This window comes from Ornithodoros turicata, chromosome 1 (assembly GCF_037126465.1).
Source record: "Ornithodoros turicata isolate Travis chromosome 1, ASM3712646v1, whole genome shotgun sequence".
NCBI lineage: Eukaryota > Metazoa > Arthropoda > Arachnida > Ixodida > Argasidae > Ornithodoros > Ornithodoros turicata.
This window is the reverse complement of record NC_088201.1, coordinates 222638545-222659745: the sequence shown is the minus strand read 5'-3', so window position 1 is coordinate 222659745 and position 21201 is coordinate 222638545. Positions and strand designations below refer to the sequence as shown.

General features: G+C 45.6%; 1 protein-coding gene across 1 annotated transcript in view; it reads right to left on the bottom strand.

Annotated features, from left to right (window-relative positions):
- Positions 1-21201, bottom strand: part of LOC135395086 (uncharacterized) — a 38906-nt gene that overhangs the window by 11135 nt on the left and 6570 nt on the right. The window contains exons 2-6 of the mRNA XM_064626298.1: positions 20544-20739; positions 15240-15399; positions 9923-10050; positions 6772-6904; positions 3016-3216 (exon numbers count right to left, since the gene is read on the bottom strand). Coding sequence (XP_064482368.1) covers positions 3016-3216; positions 6772-6904; positions 9923-10050; positions 15240-15399; positions 20544-20739 — 818 coding nt within the window. The remainder of the gene's footprint in view (positions 1-3015; positions 3217-6771; positions 6905-9922; positions 10051-15239; positions 15400-20543; positions 20740-21201) is intronic.

The window sequence follows — 21201 nt, the reverse complement described above, 5'->3', positions numbered from 1 at the left end:
CCACTCAAACGTTGCCTGCCTGCGTACTGCTGATGAAGCCCAAGAAGGCCGAAACAGCTGTCCAGTACTGGCATGGCGATGTTTGAGTTACAGACATATGCTATACGTGCAGCCAAAGAGCTCCGGCTATTTTTTCCTATTATACTACACTGGCTTTGCACTGGGCTCTCAGTGAGTGAGTTATCTCACCCTGACAGGAGGAATCACGTGTTACGTGACCTTCTGACGCCATCCACTCAAACGTTGCCTGCCTGCGTACTGCTGATGAAGCCCAAGAAGGCCGAAACAGCTGTCCAGTACTGGCATGGCGATGTTTGAGTTACAGACATATGCTATACGTGCAGCCAAAGAGCTCCGGCTATTTTTTCCTATTATACTACACTGGCTTTGCACTGGGCTCTCAGTGAGTGAGTTATCTCACCCTGACAGGAGGAATCACGTGTTACGTGACCTTCTGACGCCATCCACTCAAACGTTGCCTGCCTGCGTACTGCTGATGAAGCCCAAGAAGGCCGAAACAGCTGTCCAGTACTGGCATGGCGATGTTTGAGTTACAGACATATGCTATACGTGCAGCCAAAGAGCTCCGGCTATTTTTTCCTATTATACTACACTGGCTTTGCACTGGGCTCTCAGTGAGTGAGTTATCTCACCCTGACAGGAGGAATCACGTGTTACGTGACCTTCTGACGCCATCCACTCAAACGTTGCCTGCCTGCGTACTGCTGATGAAGCCCAAGAAGGCCGAAACAGCTGTCCAGTACTGGCATGGCGATGTTTGAGTTACAGACATATGCTATACGTGCAGCCAAAGAGCTCCGGCTATTTTTTCCTATTATACTACACTGGCTTTGCACTGGGCTCTCAGTGAGTGAGTTATCTCACCCTGACAGGAGGAATCACGTGTTACGTGACCTTCTGACGCCATCCACTCAAACGTTGCCTGCCTGCGTACTGCTGATGAAGCCCAAGAAGGCCGAAACAGCTGTCCAGTACTGGCATGGCGATGTTTGAGTTACAGACATATGCTATACGTGCAGCCAAAGAGCTCCGGCTATTTTTTCCTATTATACTACACTGGCTTTGCACTGGGCTCTCAGTGAGTGAGTTATCTCACCCTGACAGGAGGAATCACGTGTTACGTGACCTTCTGACGCCATCCACTCAAACGTTGCCTGCCTGCGTACTGCTGATGAAGCCCAAGAAGGCCGAAACAGCTGTCCAGTACTGGCATGGCGATGTTTGAGTTACAGACATATGCTATACGTGCAGCCAAAGAGCTCCGGCTATTTTTTCCTATTATATATATATATATATATATATATATATATATAACGAAGAAAATAGCCGGAGCTCTTTGGCTGCACGTATAGCATATGTTAGTAACTCAAACGTCGCCATGCCAGCACTGGACAGCTGTTTCGGCCTTGTTGGGCCTCGTCAACAGTACGCAGGCAGGCAACGTTTGAGTGGATGGCGTCAGAAGGTCACGTAACACGTGATTCCTCCCGTCAGGGTGAGATAACTCACTCACTGAAAGCCCAGTGCAAAGCCAGTGAAGTATACAACGAAGAAAATAGCCGGAGCTCTTTGGCTGCACGTATAGCATATGTTAGTAACTCAAACGTCGCCATGCCAGCACTGGACAGCTGTTTCGGCCTTGTTGGGCCTCGTCAACAGTACGCAGGCAGGCAACGTTTGAGTGGATGGCGTCAGAAGGTCACGTAACACGTGATTCCTCCCGTCAGGGTGAGATAACTCACTCACTGAAAGCCCAGTGCAAAGCCAGTGAAGTATACAACGAAGAAAATAGCCGGAGCTCTTTGGCTGCACGTATAGCATATGCTATACGTGCAGCCAAAGAGCTCCGGCTATTTTCTTCGTTGTATACTTCACTGGCGTTGTATACTTTACGTGACCTTCTGACGCCATCCACTCAAACGTTGCCTGCCTGCGTACTGTTGACGAGGCCCAACAAGGCCGAAACAGCTGTCCAGTGCTGGCATGGCGACGTTTGAGTTACTAACATATATATATATATATATATATATATATATATATATATATATATATATATATATATATATATATACATATATTGTGCATAATAACTACGTGTTAAATGAATGCGATGGCACAGCCTGAATCATTCGATTAACTTTTAGATTGGAGTTCCATTGGATCGGAAGCTAAAGCACTGCTACCTCTATCTCACAGTGGTCTACCCTTGATGTATACCCGACAAAAGCAGAGTTTCACAGTGGCGAGAATAAATATGAAGGTACATGCTGTTTTGTGACATGTAGTGTAATCAGCAAGATATGGATAGATAGATTGTCTAGTGGTAAACACTAGACTTCCGATGATTCCGATGAACTGTATGGGCCAAAGCCTGATTAGAGCCACTTGTCAAAGAGTTTAAACGAAATATATTGTACAACGACACATGACCATGCATAAAATATTCTATTCGATGCTCGTCTTCAGGTCGACGCGTTATACGGTTAATGGGGTTGCGCGAACTTTCATTGGCCATTATTTTCAACGATCATTCTCCACGGTACACCAGTGGTTCCTGATTTTCTGAGGCTGGAACAACATAGAAGGGACAATCACATACAAGGCCTCAAGTTGCCTAAGAATTTAACGATGAAAGATGAAAGTCACTGAAAAGGTTAGCCGGTCGTGGGAATCGAACCCTGTAATCAAACTCGAAATACAGAAGATGTGGATTCGAGTCCTACAGCTGGCTAACCTTTTCAGTGACTTTCATCTTTCATCAGTGGTTCCTGTTTCTTTGAAACCGTTGGCATCGTATTTTGTAAGATTGCATTTCCTTAATCCTTTTCTCGTATTGCTTATGTGCAATACACTTCCAGCGATTTGTAAGTATCATATGGACGCCTACGTGGACAACTATTGACCGTTGTGTAGATGGTCCGGCAGTTAGCCTGGCTTGACTGGAATGAGTTCATAAACCTTGTGTTGGTGAACCATACCGAAATTTTAGCGTACCCTGCTATCCCATCGGAGATTCTTCGCCGCGAGGAAGGAACGCGTACACTCTTCACGGCGGAGACTATCGATATCTGGGTTATTTAGATCATACTGGCGTAGGCTTTTGTAGTATGTCTTGTAGCCGCCACAACTGAACGACAGTAATATCCGCAGATCGGATGGAAGCTGGACGGTGTTGACAAAGTCTAGCGACTGAACCTGCATGAAAAACGAGGTCTCGTTCAGAAAAAGTTAGTTGATACCAGTTTAGAAGCCTGTCCTATCCTAATTTGTCCCATAGCCACAAAACAAGAAGAACGTGTTAGTGATAAACTCGGGAACAAACAAACAAAACGGACCTGACAAAGTCACTTTCCTCGAAGAGGAAATGGAAGGCTAGTCTCCTCAGAACTTCATTCTTTCATTATGTTTAATTTATCCCAATGCACTCCCCATATCTGATATCCACCATATCCAGATCACTGATCCATATCTGAATTGGTGAGTTTCTCATAAGCATACACAAAGATTGTAGAACGCCTTGTGTGTCATGCTCATAAAACACAAGTGTCTACTGTTAAGGCATGGCATGCCTATGTCTCTGCAAGACGCGACTCACGTGCTAAGTAGCAATGGCGAAAACCAAGCTCACTATCACTGTCCCAGAGGGAAATACAACATTCGTGTGGACAGCATCTAAATTCGTGCAGAGCTCTCCAGAGACGAAAAGGGTCACGTGAGCAAAGGCTTTACCAGCGCTTTACGAGAACTCAGCTATGAGTCGCTCCAAGCGATTTTCACCTCATAATGAAGCAGCGATGATGGGGTGAAGGAAGCACCTTGGTAATAGCTCCTGCTTGCAAATCTTACTATGCTACTCGGCACATAATGCCGAAGCAATGGGGCAAATGCATTAGTGTAGAGAGGGTTACATCGCGAAATACGGGTCGTGTTCAAGCGGTCGTTAACGATGAAACGCTCGATTCAAGAGTGCATTCCGTATCCAGCTGTGGTATAATAAATATGCTGATGGTATGGTGTGCTTGAGCTTGAATAGGTGGTAGCGACAGGAACTCAAGTAGACCTGGACAATAAATATGTTCGCTAGGGGTACCACCGTTTTAAAGGTTCAGTTTCAGTCGAACATACCTCTTACATCGTATTGGTTTGGAGCATTCAGTAGTTTAACCTAAATGTGTGAGCAGTACAGCTCGCGTCCAGCAACGGTTACTCACGTCGGTGTGAGGGACGAAATGCGGGACCCACCCTAGCAGTGTATGTAGAGACCAGGGCATTGGCATACCTCTCTGGCGCTATAATTTAGAAAGCCGTGGTTGCGCCGGTCATCGATAGACTTACATCTTTTGCTTCTTCATCTGCACTAGTATAATTTACTTGAAGTTAGGGTCTCCGCACAGCAAGTGCATATCGTTTTTTCGTATCGATTTTGGGGTTTTTGATTGTACAAACCTGGGTTTGTATATTCATGATTAAAGCTACGCGCCTCGGTTCTTCTTTATAGGAACATTAATTATCATCCTCCGTGTTTTAATTGATTTGACAGTTTCCATATAAACGTTTCGTTGCTGTGGTGTGCTACGGCCGTGTGTCTGTCTCCGTCCGTTCGAAGGTGCAGTTTAACCGTTTAATCACGATGGTGACTGAGCGGGACGATGCGCAGAGCTCGCAGCGGAGCTTGTGGACCGTGTACTGGGTAGGTGCGCAGAGATGCAAGGAGTCCGATCTCGCACTGCGCCGCACGCAGAAACCGAGGTCCACGAACCTTCGCCGTAGCGTGGCCGTGGCTTCGCCGTAGCGTTCGCGTACGGTGGTACGGTCACCTCGCATCCGATCTCTGTGCATCCGATTACACGGCACAGAATTGAGTATGCGTTACGTCCAGCAAATGGTAAAAGAACTGCAAGAAAAATACTAGACGCTCTTGAATAAATAATGTCTAACTGAAACTTTGATGAACTGCCTGACTTCATGGACACTGACGGATTACCTCCACTAGAATAATAGAATACAATAAGCAGAAAAAGTACTTTGCGTCACCATCTTTGCTTCTCACCATGACCCAAACCCAACGGCAGAACTACAGCCAAGTGGAAAAGTATAATTCATTGGTGAATACACGAAGTGCGCGTTTAGTATGACACGTTAGGGTTACGTTTGCAGAGTACACTTGCGAAGCGTGCATGCAACGTGCTATATGCACTGTACCACAGTGTACAATGTACCACTGTATCCATTTACAATGCTCACGATTGAAGAGGACGTTTTTCATTCCGTGTTAGCGCTGCGAGGGAACTGTGGCTGTGAGCGGCGTACAGAGTTGGCCAGATAATGACATCATATCAGGAAGGAGTGATATCATATGAGGAAGGACAAGGGGAGGGGGATTATCAGATAATATTGAGCAGTTTGCCAGGAAGGAGGAAACAAAAACTGTTTACGTGCTAGCGTTAGCCGGCAGTTTTGCACAGATACGGATAGTATGTAAAATAGATATTCAAGTACAGCGCAAAAAAGTGAACCGAAATTTCGTTTGTAGTGTGTTGTTTTGTTGAGTGATGGTGTTTTAAGGCGTAAAGGCAAAGCTGGCAGGAACGCATACTTCTGCAGTGGTCTCATTTTTATATGAGGACTGGCATCGGTACATAACGTTAAACTGCGCGCTTGTTTTGAGATGGCACTGACGAGGCTATGCGTTACGCATGCGTACGATGCGCCGAAAGCTCACTATTGACTCACAGCGCAAGGATGCTTATGTGGAAGAAATTCGTAATTGGTATACAATACGTGGACGACAAAGTATTTCTGCCTTGCATTGTGTTTCATAGCCATACTCTTTCTGCAAGAAATGCTAGAGGGACGCGGGAGGAGGCCGAGCCAGGGAATTCTCTACACCCCCCAGGGGGGTGTACACCTTCGCTGCATTTTCGCAACACTATCCCTGGAATTTCTCAGGTGACCCCACCCAGCTCGGTCACCAACACGTTCTGGTATAGTGAGTCCGGTGAAGCGAATTACATCCTGTACTGTGAAACTAGGGCTAGAGGACCACAGTCATGCAGATGATCGTACCATGCATTTGTCCAAAATCATTTGAAAATGACACTTCAATGCGTATAATCCGCCCATATAGTAGCAAAAATGCGTGCGGGCACGCAAACTGTGGATCATCAAGAACCATTTGCGTCCAACTCAATCAAGCAATCTGCTTTTTTCGTCTAAGGTTTTTACCGTTGGTTCCTAGGTATTCATTGAGCTTCGTGAGACAAGGTGCTAGTCTTTTTTCTTTTTCGGTCGTGCGATTATGCATCTTAATGTTCAAATGCCCTTCATACTGAATCTGTATTCTAATGTACTCTGTTCTAACGTAATAAGATGTAAAAATGTGCAGAGCTGTGCAGATATGTCACCGTCGTGCCACGATTCTTTCAGTGTTAAGAAATTCCGTAAGTGGAACCTTATCCAAGCATACCCCCGCCCCTCTTGAAAGCCCCTCCCCCCCCCCTCAGCAGTGAATTTGTGGGGAAATCACTGGGCCGAGCACATCCCTAACCTGTGCTAGATAGTACATTCCATGGTGTATTTCACATTTCCTTAATATATTGTTTTCTAATCTAATTGTGGACCATAGTCCAAAGTCACCCGACAGGTCCAATAATAAGGGTTTACAATTACATTAGCTGATATTGAACCCCTGCCGAAGTGCTGTCTAATAACACGATTTCAAAAGATGCAGTATTAAAGTTTGGCGCTTACGAAAGATACTTGGTGCTTCACATTTTCTAGGTGTGTCCATAATGATGGTCCGTTAAGGTGACATTTAAAGTTGAAAATCGGAATCTTTTCCAACTGCGTAGTTCTGATGAGGAGGGCATATGGCCGGATTTCTCTGCAAGAGAAGGTGTAATTAATGGAAAATAGTTACCATGATCTGATCAAAATGAATGATGCTGGTAAGCGCAGGTCCGTGACAGTGTTGGCACACACAGTCAAGCGTAATCATTTTATTTTTCTTTCCTTTCGTATTTGTTCTCCCCGCGTCACAAAGACACTTGTTAGGTCACGGCAATGGATGAGCTTTGCTCCTGAGCGTTTGTATAGCGTCAGCTGTTCAGGGCAGAACACTCCGAGATCCGGTGGTCGCCCGCGCACATGCAGTGTAGTCCCACCGTCCGAGACGTATCTTATAGACCTTGTCGCGTTTCTCTCCAACCACCAGTCTCTGTGTGCTACCTAGCCCCGTTCCCAGCGGCGACACAACAGGGGTGGACTGCCAAAACTGCTCTTCCATTAGGATGAATACTGGTGGCCACCATCTTTAATGAGTGACGATAACGTAACCTTGTCATCCGCTAAAACATGAGCCCGCGTGCGCGATTGACACCTGGGGACTGAAAAGCAACTAACGAACAATGGAAACAGTGTCAATATATATGAATCGAGGTCGACTATGCAAACATCGCAAGTATTTCTTAAGCGTACTTTGTTATTTTGGTAGCAGCAAAACTAACTGCTGCGTAGTGCCATTGCTCGATTGGCTATACCACGACAACAAGTGTTGCCACGTGTTCTTTCAACCGATTAACACCACTGACAGCTTCTTTTTCATTCATGAACTTTACTGTAGTTCTGTGTGTTAAGTGCGATTTATCTTGATTTTCTCTTTTTTGTGCGTGTCTTGCATTGATTGGAATCATATTAACAGGTCATGGTTTGTTAGTGTGGGATGATTTACCATGTGCTTGCTTGCAGTTGGTTTCGTCTGACAAAAATGTGCCCCCCTTTTGCGTCTGATACTTTTTTATCTTCCTGTGAACGTTACAGACGCTACATTGCATAGTGCTGCAGCTGAGGAGATTGTCTGTTGCGAACAACATTGCATGTGCTGCAGCTCGTGCAGAGTCGTCCTGCAGTGACACAGCAAGACAAGGTAATGCATCTGGTGTTCTCATCATGTCATTGGAGTGGTGCCCCACATCGTGGCCGGATAAGAGGTACGTGGTTTGCTGTGAGGGTGTTGTGGAATTTCATTTAAACTCTGTTGAGCAGACACTGTCGCCTAGCTACTCTGACTCAATAAGTGGCGTAGCCAGACCTCCAAGGTAGGGGGGGGGGCTCGATACGAAAACTCGCCCCCCCCCGCTGATCCTGTGTCGACAACACACACATACTTGTGCACACTGCAAACTGGGGATTAAAAAAAGGAACGAAAATAGTTGATTTAGACGTTCACAGTAGGATTACATGTATAGGCTGTCATGACCAATGAGGTGGTGTCACGAGATTGGAAGTATTTTGAAAGCTCATACTTTGAAAACCATTCAAGAGTGCTTCTTAGATAGACGTCATGAACTGCAAGAACTTTCGCGATCGTCACACTGGTCCCCCCCCCCCACATATATTATGTTCCCGGATTTGCACGATTTGTGTGGGTCGGTCCGTGGCAGATAGGGGGGGGGGGGGCTCGAGCCCCCCTAGCCCCCCCGTGGCTACGCCACTGGACTCAATCGAAGCAAACGTCCGTCAAAAAGGCGGCGGAAGCATCGAAATTATGAGCCACAAATCCCTCGTTTTCTACAGTTGCGGTCAAAAGTATTGAAAAGGCACCAGCGCTGCAGATCACCTGTGGGATAAAACCTGGAAGTTGGTAATAGCTGATATTGTAGCTGCAGCACTCAGATGGACAACGTATAAAACCAGCAGCAGTAGACATAACATGTCTTCACCTCTTATTTGAGTTTAGTCAGAGCAATCTCCATGCAGTGCCAATTTTCGGACCTGGACCACTCTCAATATCTAGTTTTTTGTTTGCCTAACTGCTTCTTGGTATCAATTACATGGTCATTGTCTTTTTGTTTGTTTCAGGGTACACCTGTGCAAGTGCCACCTAAAAGCGCAGATACAGAGATGGCGACACCCAAGGTGCTAGGGTCTGGTTCAAGTCATGAATTCAACAACACGCTCATTATGAAATCTAGTTTAACTGGGCTGCCAAATAAAAATGTGTACAACCAGATTTTGCTTTTGACGTTCTTCGTTCAGCACCCTCGGGTGACCATAGTACCTGAAGGTGCGCGCAATTTAAAAGAGTCGATCGAAATGCAATTAAAAAGCACTGGCCAATTTTCAAATGCAACTTTTCCAAAGAGCACCGAAGCGCCAATAAGATGCTCAAAAACACTGGCCAATTATCAATAGGAAGCGAGTGAAAGGTCAATCACATTTCTATGGACAGTCAATTGACATTTCGGGGACCAATGTTGACATTAGTCAATTGACTCTGGATTGAAAGTAAATACGTATTTTTGTAACGGATAGACGAAACCAACGCCTGCCGCCGGGCCTGCCAATGAAAGACTGCTATACAGAAAATCCGCCAACCAATCACGGAACACGCAGTGTTCTTCGGCCAATAGGCACCAACTACGACGCATGGCGCAGTTAAACTACGTGGTTATGACATGAAAACGTATTGTTTAGAGCCGCGAAGACTGGAAGCTATACAGGCCTGGTTGGATATTCGGTCGAGGGTGTTGGAACTAAAAGTTGAGCAAGCAAATGTCAATGTTGAGTAATAATCGACGCATACAAATGAGTCAAAGCGGGCTACTAAGGGCTGGGTTTCCAACAGTATCCCTTTCGAAATGTCTCACACCGTCGTCACGGAAAACTAACGCATGATGGAGAAAGCTATGTGGTGTTGACTAACAAAGGGTTTCGGTGATTAGACAGATCAGAAAGTTCTCGGAACTATTATCACTGCTGTTTTTTTTTTTTTTATATCACGTTATGGAGTATACGCGTTGCATCATCCAACTAGCAAAACAATCGATGTGCGCTGAACGTCCACACCTTCCATGAACACAATAGAAATTGTTTAAAAGTGTATTGCACGTGTTTTACTTACGCAACATAGCGCTGTAGTTGGGATCTCATATCGTCGTCAAGTGTGTCACTCTTGCTGGAAATGAGAGGGGACACACCGATAATGTGAACACCTTTTAAGTTCATCTTGTTTTGTTCTTCACGGAGTGCCTGTGAAATGTATCATCAATTTGTTCTCGTTAACGCTGTTTTGGACAGAAATGTGTTTCCGCGCAAATATTCTCTTTACAAACTTAATAACGCAGAGAAGAAAACTCATACCAGCTTCTTGACGGCTACTTCTATGGAAAAGACATATACCCAAAACGCCCTGCCACACACAATCCCGCTGGACACACCTGCGTAGTCACTTCACGTTCGTGATCCATGTTTCCATTTGACGCCGTCTGGCGAGAGCTTGACAGAATGTTCACTCAAGTTTCGAATAAAACGACAACACTAACATATTAAATTTGTCTACTTGAAATAAATTCACATTAATACAGCGCGAACGGGGGACAAATATCTGCTCTGGTGATCTCTGTCGCCGAGACTCTCATTGTCCGCACCTGATGGTGATCACAGTCTCTGCCTAATCACGATTGCGCGTGATGTGGATCCTGCGTCAGTGCGTTTTAGGTAAAAGTCACTGAATTGCTGGAACCGAATATTTCTCGGCGACTATGCTTTTATAGGTAGGTAGGTAGGTATAGGGTTTTATGGTAGGCTTTTAAGACAGGTGCTCAAACACTTTCTTCTGAGGTTGGCACATGCCACGCCGCAGGCAACACTCCGTGCGCTAGTATGCGTCTAAAAAGATGTCTAAAACATAGAAGATGTCCATAACGCTATACATTATTTGATACCTAAGAAGGGGCGGTCCACGACACAAGGCCGAGATATTTCGCAGTAGGCGTGTAATGTTAGACGTCTAAAAGCATGCCGCGTGTTGACCACAATTTCTGCTAGCGTTATCACCTGAGGACAGAGTGATATACGACGTGTTCCGTGCAACCCTGAGGTTCAACGTAATTAAATTCTAATTTTATTTTCACTGAGCCCATGAACTACTTGGTATGAATATGGTATAGTATGGTTCCTTACAAGTAGGCAAGAAAAAAATAGAACAATGACACTGCGGTGGAAGGCCTCAATGCGCGTTGTGACCTGAGTCCAAAAATAGTTGCGGAGAAGCCCTCGGCAGCCGTCGGCACTTCAGCGAGACGCCCCGCCTCAAATTTTGCCACTGGCGTAGCCACTCGGAAAATCCCTAATTGGCTTCGTAATATATGTGCAAACATATTAACGTTCACTGGTCTCCGAAAACTGACGTCAGCCTTACTTCGCGCTAATTCGGCGAGAATCAGTGCGATGAGCCGAATAGCCGTGCCGAACGGAACAGAAGCATTGGAAGTTAGACGTGACGTGTGCTCTCTTGGACTCCGAACGTTGTGCTCACAGACTCGCAAACGCCAGGGGGTAGCTTCGATGGCTTTGAATGCTTCCGCTTTCGATTGTGGCGAACATTTGTAAACGGGTAATGTGAACGCAGAATAGCTGATCATGCAGATCATCACAACACTGGAAGCACAGTCATCACAGGGAATTCTTGAACCTCGAAAGGACGTAGAAATTGTTCGTGACGAAGTCCGCACTCCTCCTTGCGATGTCCTGCAGGTATTACCGAAGCAAGTTATGCAGGTTTATCGTTCGTAGTGTATTAGAACATTTACGTCACTCTAATGCTAGAGGCGTTTCAAAGGGAGTATGTGCCGCAACTTTTCACACTACGGATCTGGTGCTAATCAAATTATATTTGCTGATTATACAAGTTGTCCGTCGCGTCCTAGCTATGATTCATTGTGATGTACGAACGTTTGTGGCATGTGTGCTTTCGTGTTCAAATGGGAAATCGGCATGCATTGCCTATTCATAAATGTAACACTATTTCGGTTAATTCTCTAGACTATCTCTCAGACGGTGGACTATTCCACATAGCCTGAATGTGGACCGCTTCGTCACTCCCCTATGTCGTACACTGTTCGCTAAAATAAATACCATGTAACAGTATATCAATAGTATAATGCAATTGCTGTAAAGAGTTACGCATGATCAATAACGAGACTATCGGCGGCCATCGGCAACGACGATACACATGGCCCAGCTGTTTTCGAAAAACACACCAGTACATATTGTTGTGAAGACTGCGGTCTCCATTGCTTACAACAATATCCTTCGCGGTCCGTCCGTTCTACGCCTTCCCCTGGCCGTATGATGAGCATTGAAGTCACCGAGTACGAGAGCTGCGCATTCCAGTAAATTGAATAAGCGTTCGAGGTCACTCCACGAAACCTGCAGCCCGGGACGTAGATAGATACTGACGACTGTTAACAGCATGTACCCAAGGCGGATCTTGCAGGGGACATAATCGCAAGAGCGATGACAAACTGACCCTATGAGTGCAGCAACGAGGTCATTACGAATGTATAACGCTGTTCTGCTCAGAGGATTGCGGAGACCGATAGACTGTATAACCATTAACGCAATGTGCAGCATCCATGTCATGTTCGCATACAGCTATGAGAAGGAACTTGTATTGGTGCAGATGAGATTTAAAATGAGGGAGCTCGTTACGTAGCCTGCCAGGATTCCACTGCATCGCGATGGCCTTTCTATATATTTCTATCATGCGGAGGTAAAGATAATGCATCCATAAGCGCTTGAACCTCGGGCAGTTGCGACGCACCAGGAAATGGAGATAGGCTTGACTGCTTTGAGTACCGCAGGAAAGAGTGTCAGAGAAGGGACAGCTTCGGTAGTTGATGGTGCTGTCTTCTCATGCCTGATGGGTCTGCTACACCGGCGTAAGTGCGTGTAATCTGCCTTGATGGACCTGGGTGTGTCGGGTGGCTGGTTCTGATCGGCTTCGTCGCGGTGGTGCTCTGCAAGCTTCGTTCGCCTTGTGCAGACCGAGGTGGGAGTGTTCATTCATACGAGGGGTCACGGTGGCATTACCGCCCCTGGGAGCGTCAGAAAGACATCGTAATATCCGATAGTGATGTATTTTTGTGGCTGCGGTCTTCACGGAACGGTGCAGGATGGCAGGATTTACAGTTAGCACAATTTGGCACTTATTGCTGCAGCCTGATCGCCGGTCAGGCCCGGCGCATATGCTACACCTAGTCGCACCTCTGCAATTTCGAGCAATATGGCCAAATCGTTGACAGCTATATCACTGCATGGGGCCTTCTCTGTATTCGATGAAGGTCTGAAACCCGAGGGCAATTCGGTGTAGAAGAGGGATTGTGGATTGAAAATTTAGGATGCCGCTGTGTAAAGGGGTGAACACATCTCCGCCATCTTCTGTCATGGAGTACCGAACCTGTCGCCTTGCAGATATAACCCCTGCGCCTTTCAGGTAGAGAACGTGATCGTAATTGGAGTGGTCTTTAGGTACAGCATAAATCTTGCCCATATTTCCGGCTTACAATTGAGGTACTGAAGGTAAGACAGGGATTCCAGCTAAACACAGCTGACAAAAGATTGCTGGCAGCCGCTTCAGACTGGACGATGGTGCATAACCTGTTGTTGGACTAGCACGCGTATTTCGTTGGCGACTACATTGGATTGACCTTCCACAAGGAGTAGTCACAAGTTGCGGGTCGAAACATTACGGGAGTACCACCGGCTCGTCATAGCACTACACCAATGCTCTGCCCTCAAGGCTCTCTTCACCTTTCTGGACACCACATGACCTCAATCCTTTGTGTGAAGGAGCTCATAATCTCATTCCCCGCGTCACCACCAGCAATGGGGTAGACTATAGTCCCTGGCCATGGAGCTCCCCAGCCGCGTAATAAAGTTGTTCTTTGTTGCGGACTGCCGTTCGTTTGAACTGTTCTTCAATGTCACACTCAAAGCTACACTGATGCTCGTTACAAGACGTGCATATACATGTACACTTTTTCGAAACAATTCATAAAGGCATATAAATTTGCTCTAGAAACTGCCATCGCTTCTGACATTTCTTAGCGATCGGCGAAAGAAAGCAGGCGAAGATGTGGGAGACAAGGGGGAGGAGGTTAGGAACGGCAGTCGGTCCGCGCATGCGCACTCTGCGGAAGCTTCTCCCTTGGTGCCGAATTGGCACGTTGTTTGGGAGCCTGCCATTTTCCCTGGCGCCATTGTGCCCAGGGTTGTCGGACTGACTCGAGGAAGCTTTACAACAAGGGAGCTGCCGTCCGTTAATGGAAGGCGTTGGTCCATTCGCTGCTTCATTTCGAGAAACTGGAAAATCCATCCGATCGAAAAATCCGACAAGAACCCATCAATAATTGTAACGGTCCATCAGAATATTTTGTTGGACGATCAAGCCAGCTTGACGACCCATTATCAACTCCTTGTGGCCGGACAGGACTGCCAGCGGTCCGACAAATGCTATCCCACAGTTCCTGAGGTGGCCAGAATGGCACCACACGAAGCTCTGCCGCTAAGGCAGGGCCCCTGGAGGTCTGACAAAGAGTATGTAACAGCCCCTCAGGTGACCTTAGCGGCCCCATAAGAGAACCCAATGGTCCATAGAAGGTCCAAGAATGGTCCAATCCGCCTCATAGAAGATCAGCAGCGCGATGGGACATCAGAAACATGGATAGCTTGTGGGTGCTTGATGAACTGGAAGTACAAAAGAGCTCCCACAGCTTCTCGTAAGAGTCCGCTTAATGTTAATATCATAACTAAATAATAAATAAATGAATAAATAAATAAAATAAATCTTGTACGAGCATTTCTGCTGTGTTTATGTAGACAATGTATATGAGCCACACCTGTCTGCACGTGCGTGTGAGAAAGACATGTGTGAAGTACATGGGCCAATACTGCCACAATTTAGGTATAAGTTGTTTAGACATCACGGCTAATACATGTCAATATGACAGCTCAATATGACTTTTAAATTATGGGCTACAATTATACGACTTGTAGCGTACCGTTTGCGTTTTGTAGCGTCTTGTCTTGGAGATTAATACGGAGCAATGGAGCTAATTTCTTAGACGTCTAATAGACATTCCCAAAGCCAACGCTTAGAAGACTTTCAGACGTATAGTAGCGCATCTTGTGCTGCCTCGTGTATTAGAACCCTAGTACACACCCATACAGGGGATACAGGCACAGTTTTGTCCCACGCATGTTCACGCGAGTGGCGAACAAGTGGCGTTATGGAAACGGTGTGCCGTATTTTTTTTTTGTACGTAATTATTATTCGAACGGGACACCTAGATTACGATATATAATATATACGATAAAAGGCCTCACAGGAAGACACAAAATATCAATATTTGATGCAGTAACTCTCATTCACTTGCCTTGAAGTAATCAATGTATGATGTTACTTCGTCATTGTTGCCAGATTGTATTTCTAGGTTAAGCTTCGCATAGTGGCGGAAATTGTTCCCCTCGAACCACGCAAGATCCCGCGATCCATTCGCGCTCTTCAACTTTGCGGGCGAAGGGTCTTTCGATTGCCTGTGAAATGAAAACTTGGGTAGAAAGCCCCAAGGACGAGTACACAACTGCGGTGGTCCCCAGTGTTTTGCTCTCGGTCGCATTGTGTTATGCAACGTAGTAATATGAGCCCCTGCGAAAGTACTATTGGCGGATGTCGCTTACAAAGTGCATCCGAGATTGGTTTGGTCGCGAGGACAAGAGCATACAGGGAAGGAAGATACTTGACTGGGGAAACCCGTCTTATGATCAATCTGGTTCGCATGTTTCGCATGTTCGTTGGCGCGATCGGCGCGATTGGCCATTTGTGAGAGAAAGGTTTCGCTCTGTATCAGTCGCTGTAGAACCAGGATTATCCGATCACCAATTGATTTCACTGACGGGTGTTCTTGGGGATGCTTCATTTTTTCGTACTGATGAGGTAACCTTGGTTAAGGATTTTGGTCGACCGAATGACCGGGAAATAGGACCGGGACTTTTTGGATACGCATCTAGATATTGTGCACTCTAACGTTGAAGGTTCTTGGAATCATTTTTGCGATACTATTAAGTATTGTACTGTCAACCTTGCTGAAACGTAAAATGAAAAGGCTGAGAAAATCGTATAGAACGTCTACACCGGAATTCAAAGCGCTGAACACAAAACTCAAAGATCAAGAGTGCCAGAGAAAAATTTCTTCACATGCAGAGTGGATTAATTTTTGAAGCCGGAGCCTCAAAAGTTTTGGCGTTACCTAAAACCAGGTAAACATGACGAGCGAAAACAAAATTTCTGGTGATATAGTTTCTGATCCGTGTCATGTTGCCGAAAATTTCAGTAATTATTTTCAAAGTGTCTTTGCTAGTCCTGAAGTATATCGTAGCCAGTCGCTGGTAGGAGATCCGGGGTTTGATCTTACGGTGTGTACGGAAGGTGCCTTGAACATGTTATTGAACAGTAATCCTAAAGTGGCTACTGGGCCAGATAGTATACTAAACGACTTTTTGAGGCGCTATGCGCTGCAGATATCTATATTTTTGACGAGCCTTTTCAATACAGCCGTACTTACAGGTGAGATCCCAGATGATTGGAGAATTGCTCGTGTAACCCCAATACACAAGGGCGATCCATTGTTGGCGCATAATTATCGGCCAGTGTCTATCACTAGTACCTGTTCTAAATTATTGCATCACATTATTCGTAGGTACGTACGGACATTTTTGAATGACCGTGGGTATATTTCTGAAGACCAACATGGCTTCAGGAAATCTGTCAACGATAACTCAGTTGATCTCAGTGGTTCATGATATTACTATTGAGGAGCCTTTGTATTGTAGAGCCTTTGGCAAGGTCCCACATGGAAAACTATTGCGTAAGCTTGAGGAAACTGGTCTACGGTATTTTACGTTGGATTTAAAAAAATCGTCGCGAATTTGTTGAAGTTAATAATGGTCGTTGAAAGTATGCAAGGTTACTCCACAGGAAAGTGTTTCGGGGCCTTCATTATTCTTAAATATTAATGATTTAGTAAATGTAATTCCTAGTGGCGTTTCTATAAACCGTTTCGCGCGTGACTGTATAATCTATAAGGGCATCTCCACATTGGCAGATCATACCTTATTGCAGTTTCCAAGTGGTATTGCCAATGGGGAATGGAAATTAGCAACGAAACGCAACCAGGAAGAGGATCCATAGTATTTTTACCCATTTCCTTAATGATTGTGATAAGTCAACTACTGAAATACAAATATTTCTGCATTACTCTTACTGGTGACCTTAGTTGGTCTACCCACGTAGCGGAAGCATGCTCTTCACTCTTCAAGAAGCTGTGGGCTACGAGAAGGTTGAATGACGCCCCAGTAAGGACCAAAAGTCTAACTTATTATTATTGTATTAGGTCAAAGCTGGAATATGCGGCAGTCGTTTGGGATCCCAGTTTTATATATTACGCAGCTCGAAAGGGTCCAGTGGAAGGCTGTGCGTTTTATTTTTGGAAAACACAGAAAGTCTGATTCACCATCTTGTTTGATGCAGCAGTATAATATGCCTATTTTGCAGGCGCGCAGAAAAATTGTTTATCAGGAGTTGGCCAGGAGAGCCAAGTTGCCAGACTGCGTGAAGCCCCTCTCAACTAGGCGTACTCGCCATAGCCAGCACGAGAGGTTGCTTACTCCAGTTTTTGCTAGGACCTATGCCTACAAAAGAAGTTCCTTGAACCATAGATGATGGCAACTCCCTTCCATCTCAAGTTTTCCCATTTGGGAAGTTTTGTCAGTGAGCTTGAATGTATCTTTTGTTGATTATTCTATGGCAAAGTGGCGGTATAGCTACAGACGAGGGAAGACGAGACTAAAGGGAGACGTTACAAAGCAAAAGGGCAAAGTGTCGACGTTTCGACGGTGGCACTGTCTTTGTCAGGACGAAAGTAATACAGCGGGTTAAACATTGCTTGAATAGGTTCGCTAGGTGACGTCACAATCTCTACAAGGACGCCACGTGTCGGCCGTAGGTGAGAAACATTCGGGAAACTTCCAGAAGGTCAAGTCCGGGTGGTGTCATTCTTGGGGAGTTAGCACAGGGTGAGCTTTGCTTAAGCTTTGGCTGAAAAACAAGGAAGTAATGGAAAGAACAAAAAGAAAGAAAACGCAGAAAAAACGAAAAATGAAAAGGAAGAAAGGTAAGCATACCCATCTCAAGTGCTCCCAGACCTTCGTTAATAGTTGATTGGAATCTCTAAATGATACGTGTTGTTCCCTTTACCAATCTGAGCTAAAATTCGACTGGAGAATGAAAAGTGACACATCACTTATTGAATGGCCTGGCTGTTTGAAATGGCGAGAGACCGGGAGGTTTGGCTTTTTTATACCGTCAGACCGGTGGTTGTTGAATCTCATCCGAAACAACGCATTTAGCAAGCACATCCAGCCATCAAGTTCACTCATTCTTATTCCCCTTTAACTGTTGACTTCTTAGATGTCCAAATAAGGTTAACCAACGGCGTCTTGTGCACAAACCTGTTCCGTATCTAGCATTTAACAGCTGTCACCCGCGTCATACTAAACGCGCCATCTCTTACAGTCAGGCACTTCGATACAGGCGCATCTGTTCCAGTGACGACGACATGGACAGAAATCTAGCTGAACTTTTGAAAACATTCATCAGTCGTCACTTTCTACCGAATTTAGTTCACGACGCACTAAATAAAGCCCGCAAAGCAGATCGCAAAGCCCTGTTCCAAAACCAGAAACGCATGTTAGATAATAGTTACGTAAACCTCACCTTAACATTTAGCAGCAATATTCCATGAGTTAACAGTATAGTAAACCGTCACCACAGCATCCTTCTCCAATCGGAGCGCATGGGACAAATTTTCCCTTGGGCACCGCGGCCACAGGGGCGTGCGCAACCTGCACGATAATCTAGTTAGCTCTAACGTTATAATCCATAGACATAAACTCTAACGATAATCCATAGCTCTAACGTTAGTCAACCAGCGCATCCAGGAACCGGCTGCCACCCTTGCGATGGTCGCAGGTGTCAAATATTCCGTCAACATTAATGGCGACTGACTGTTGGTTGGTTGGTGGTTGGTAAAATAACAAGGGGAGGTTGAATTCGCGCAAGCGAATTGTAATTCATCTGACTGACTGTAATTCATCTAACACCATTTATGTCATTCACTGCAACATATGCCAATCAACACGTAGGTCAGACCAAAACATCATTTCGGATGAGATTCAAAAACCACCGGTCTGACGTTACAAAAAGCCAAACCTCCCAGTCTCTCGCCATTTCAAACAGCCAAGCCTTTCAATAAGTGATATGTCACTTTTCATTCCCCAGTCAAATTTTAGCTCCGATCGGTACAGGGAACAACGCGATTCTTATCTCGTTTACAAATTCCAATCAACTATTAAAGAAGACCTTGCAGCACTTGCAAGTAAGCAACCTTGCAACAGTAAGCAATCTGGTGGCCTAGGTGGGTATGCATTCCTTTTTCATTTCACTTTTTGCGTTTTGCTTTCTTTCTTCTTTCGATTTCGTCCTTTTTTTTTTCAGCTAAAGCCTAAGCAAAGCTCACCCTGAGCTAACTTCCCAAGAATGACATCACCACCCGGACTTGACCTTGTGGAAGATTCCAGACTGACTTCACCTACGGCCGACACGTGGTGTACTTGCACTGACTGTGGTGTCACCTACTGAACCTATTCAAGCAATGGTTAACGCCCTGTATTACTTTTGTCCTCACAAAGACAGTGCCAGTATCGAAACGTCGACCCTTTGCCCATTTTGCTTATTAACATCTGCCTAGGTAAGAAACTAGTGTTTAACTTCCCTGAAATTTGCTTCCGTGTCCTGTATAGTAGTGGTATATACTGCATGTGAGGTAATTAAATATTGGACAGTGTTTACACACTTTTGACGACGCACTATGCGGTGAGAAGGGTTCGGTAGCGGATAAGTAGCGGCACTGTACTTACGATGCTTGGGTTTGGGTTTGCGGACACACTAATACTGCGCTAGTTTCCTCAGCGGTAGCGCTATTTATTTATGTTTGGTAGCGGTTACAACGCGGTGCTGATGTTAGTGGCACCACAAGCCGTGGCAGCCACTCTGCACTCTCAGTGTTCCTCTTCGTCATTTGGATTGCTGATGTCCATGAAATATACCTCTAGCACCTCTTTATCCCTAATCAATCCACTCTTTCGAGATTCCATGTGTGTCTGATGGAACTTGGGCACCTCTCCACACCTCAAACGTGAACGTTCTTAATTCCTTGACTTACGTCGCGAGACAGGACCGCGATACTTAGATAAGGTCGAGAGTTGCCTAATGTCAGTGTTAGTCTCGGTCCCTTCACGCAAATTGGAATCTTAGTACATTGCGCATCGTTTTCAATTACCTCCATGAGAAATACAACATCACGGTGCATGTTGCATCACGTCTCCCGCCTGTTTCGATCTGGCACAGGGCCAGCGCTCGGGGCCTGGGTTGAGCATCTGGCCAGGCTACGAATTGATTTACTGACATGTGTCAGTCATGAAGACACCGGGCAAAAACAAAATGATGTCATTGCACTTTTCTAACATATGGGTCCCAAATAATCTGAGGACGGTACCTGCTCTCTGGCATAATCCCTTGCTTGAACACGTCAAACGCTGATCGACCTCCAAGAGTTACTTACAGGATTCTCATGTCAATGCCGCATTTCGTGATGACGCAACTTCCTGGATTTGTCTTCTTAAAGTCTTCAATAACTGGCAGTCTTGCAGATCCCCCAAAAGGGAATCTGCTCTTGTAGACGAGCAACAAGACGTCACACAAACCATCTGGCACCACGATAACACTGTCGGCCAGGACACACACGAACAGCCGTTCAGCTGAAATGGAATGGCAGGTAGTTGTTACAGCTGCAAGTGCATGCGTACGCTACGAATGTGTTGGCGTTGTGTGGTCCCGCCATGAACGTGCGCATCGTAATATGCCTACCGCCCCTCTTTCGTTCATCCTGTTTGGAGGGCTATGGGTCTTGTGGCCATGGATCATACAGAACCAGAAGGCCGCCTTGTGTTGCTCGCTCGGCTCCACGTTACATGGTCCCTAGGAACTTTTTCAGAGCACGAACAAGCGTTTTTGCACTTTTGTGTCAATAAATGTTCTTAGATTCCCAAGTTGTTCTCAGAAGTTGGGTTGACAAAGGGAGAACTCATATGAAACCTTCGCGTGATAAGACGTTAGTGTAATGCGGAGGGCAATTTTGTAGCCGTGTCGATTCAATAGCACGTCGATTGTTGAAAAGAGGCAAATGCTAAATATTACCAGCCGCGATGCTGCTCGTGCGG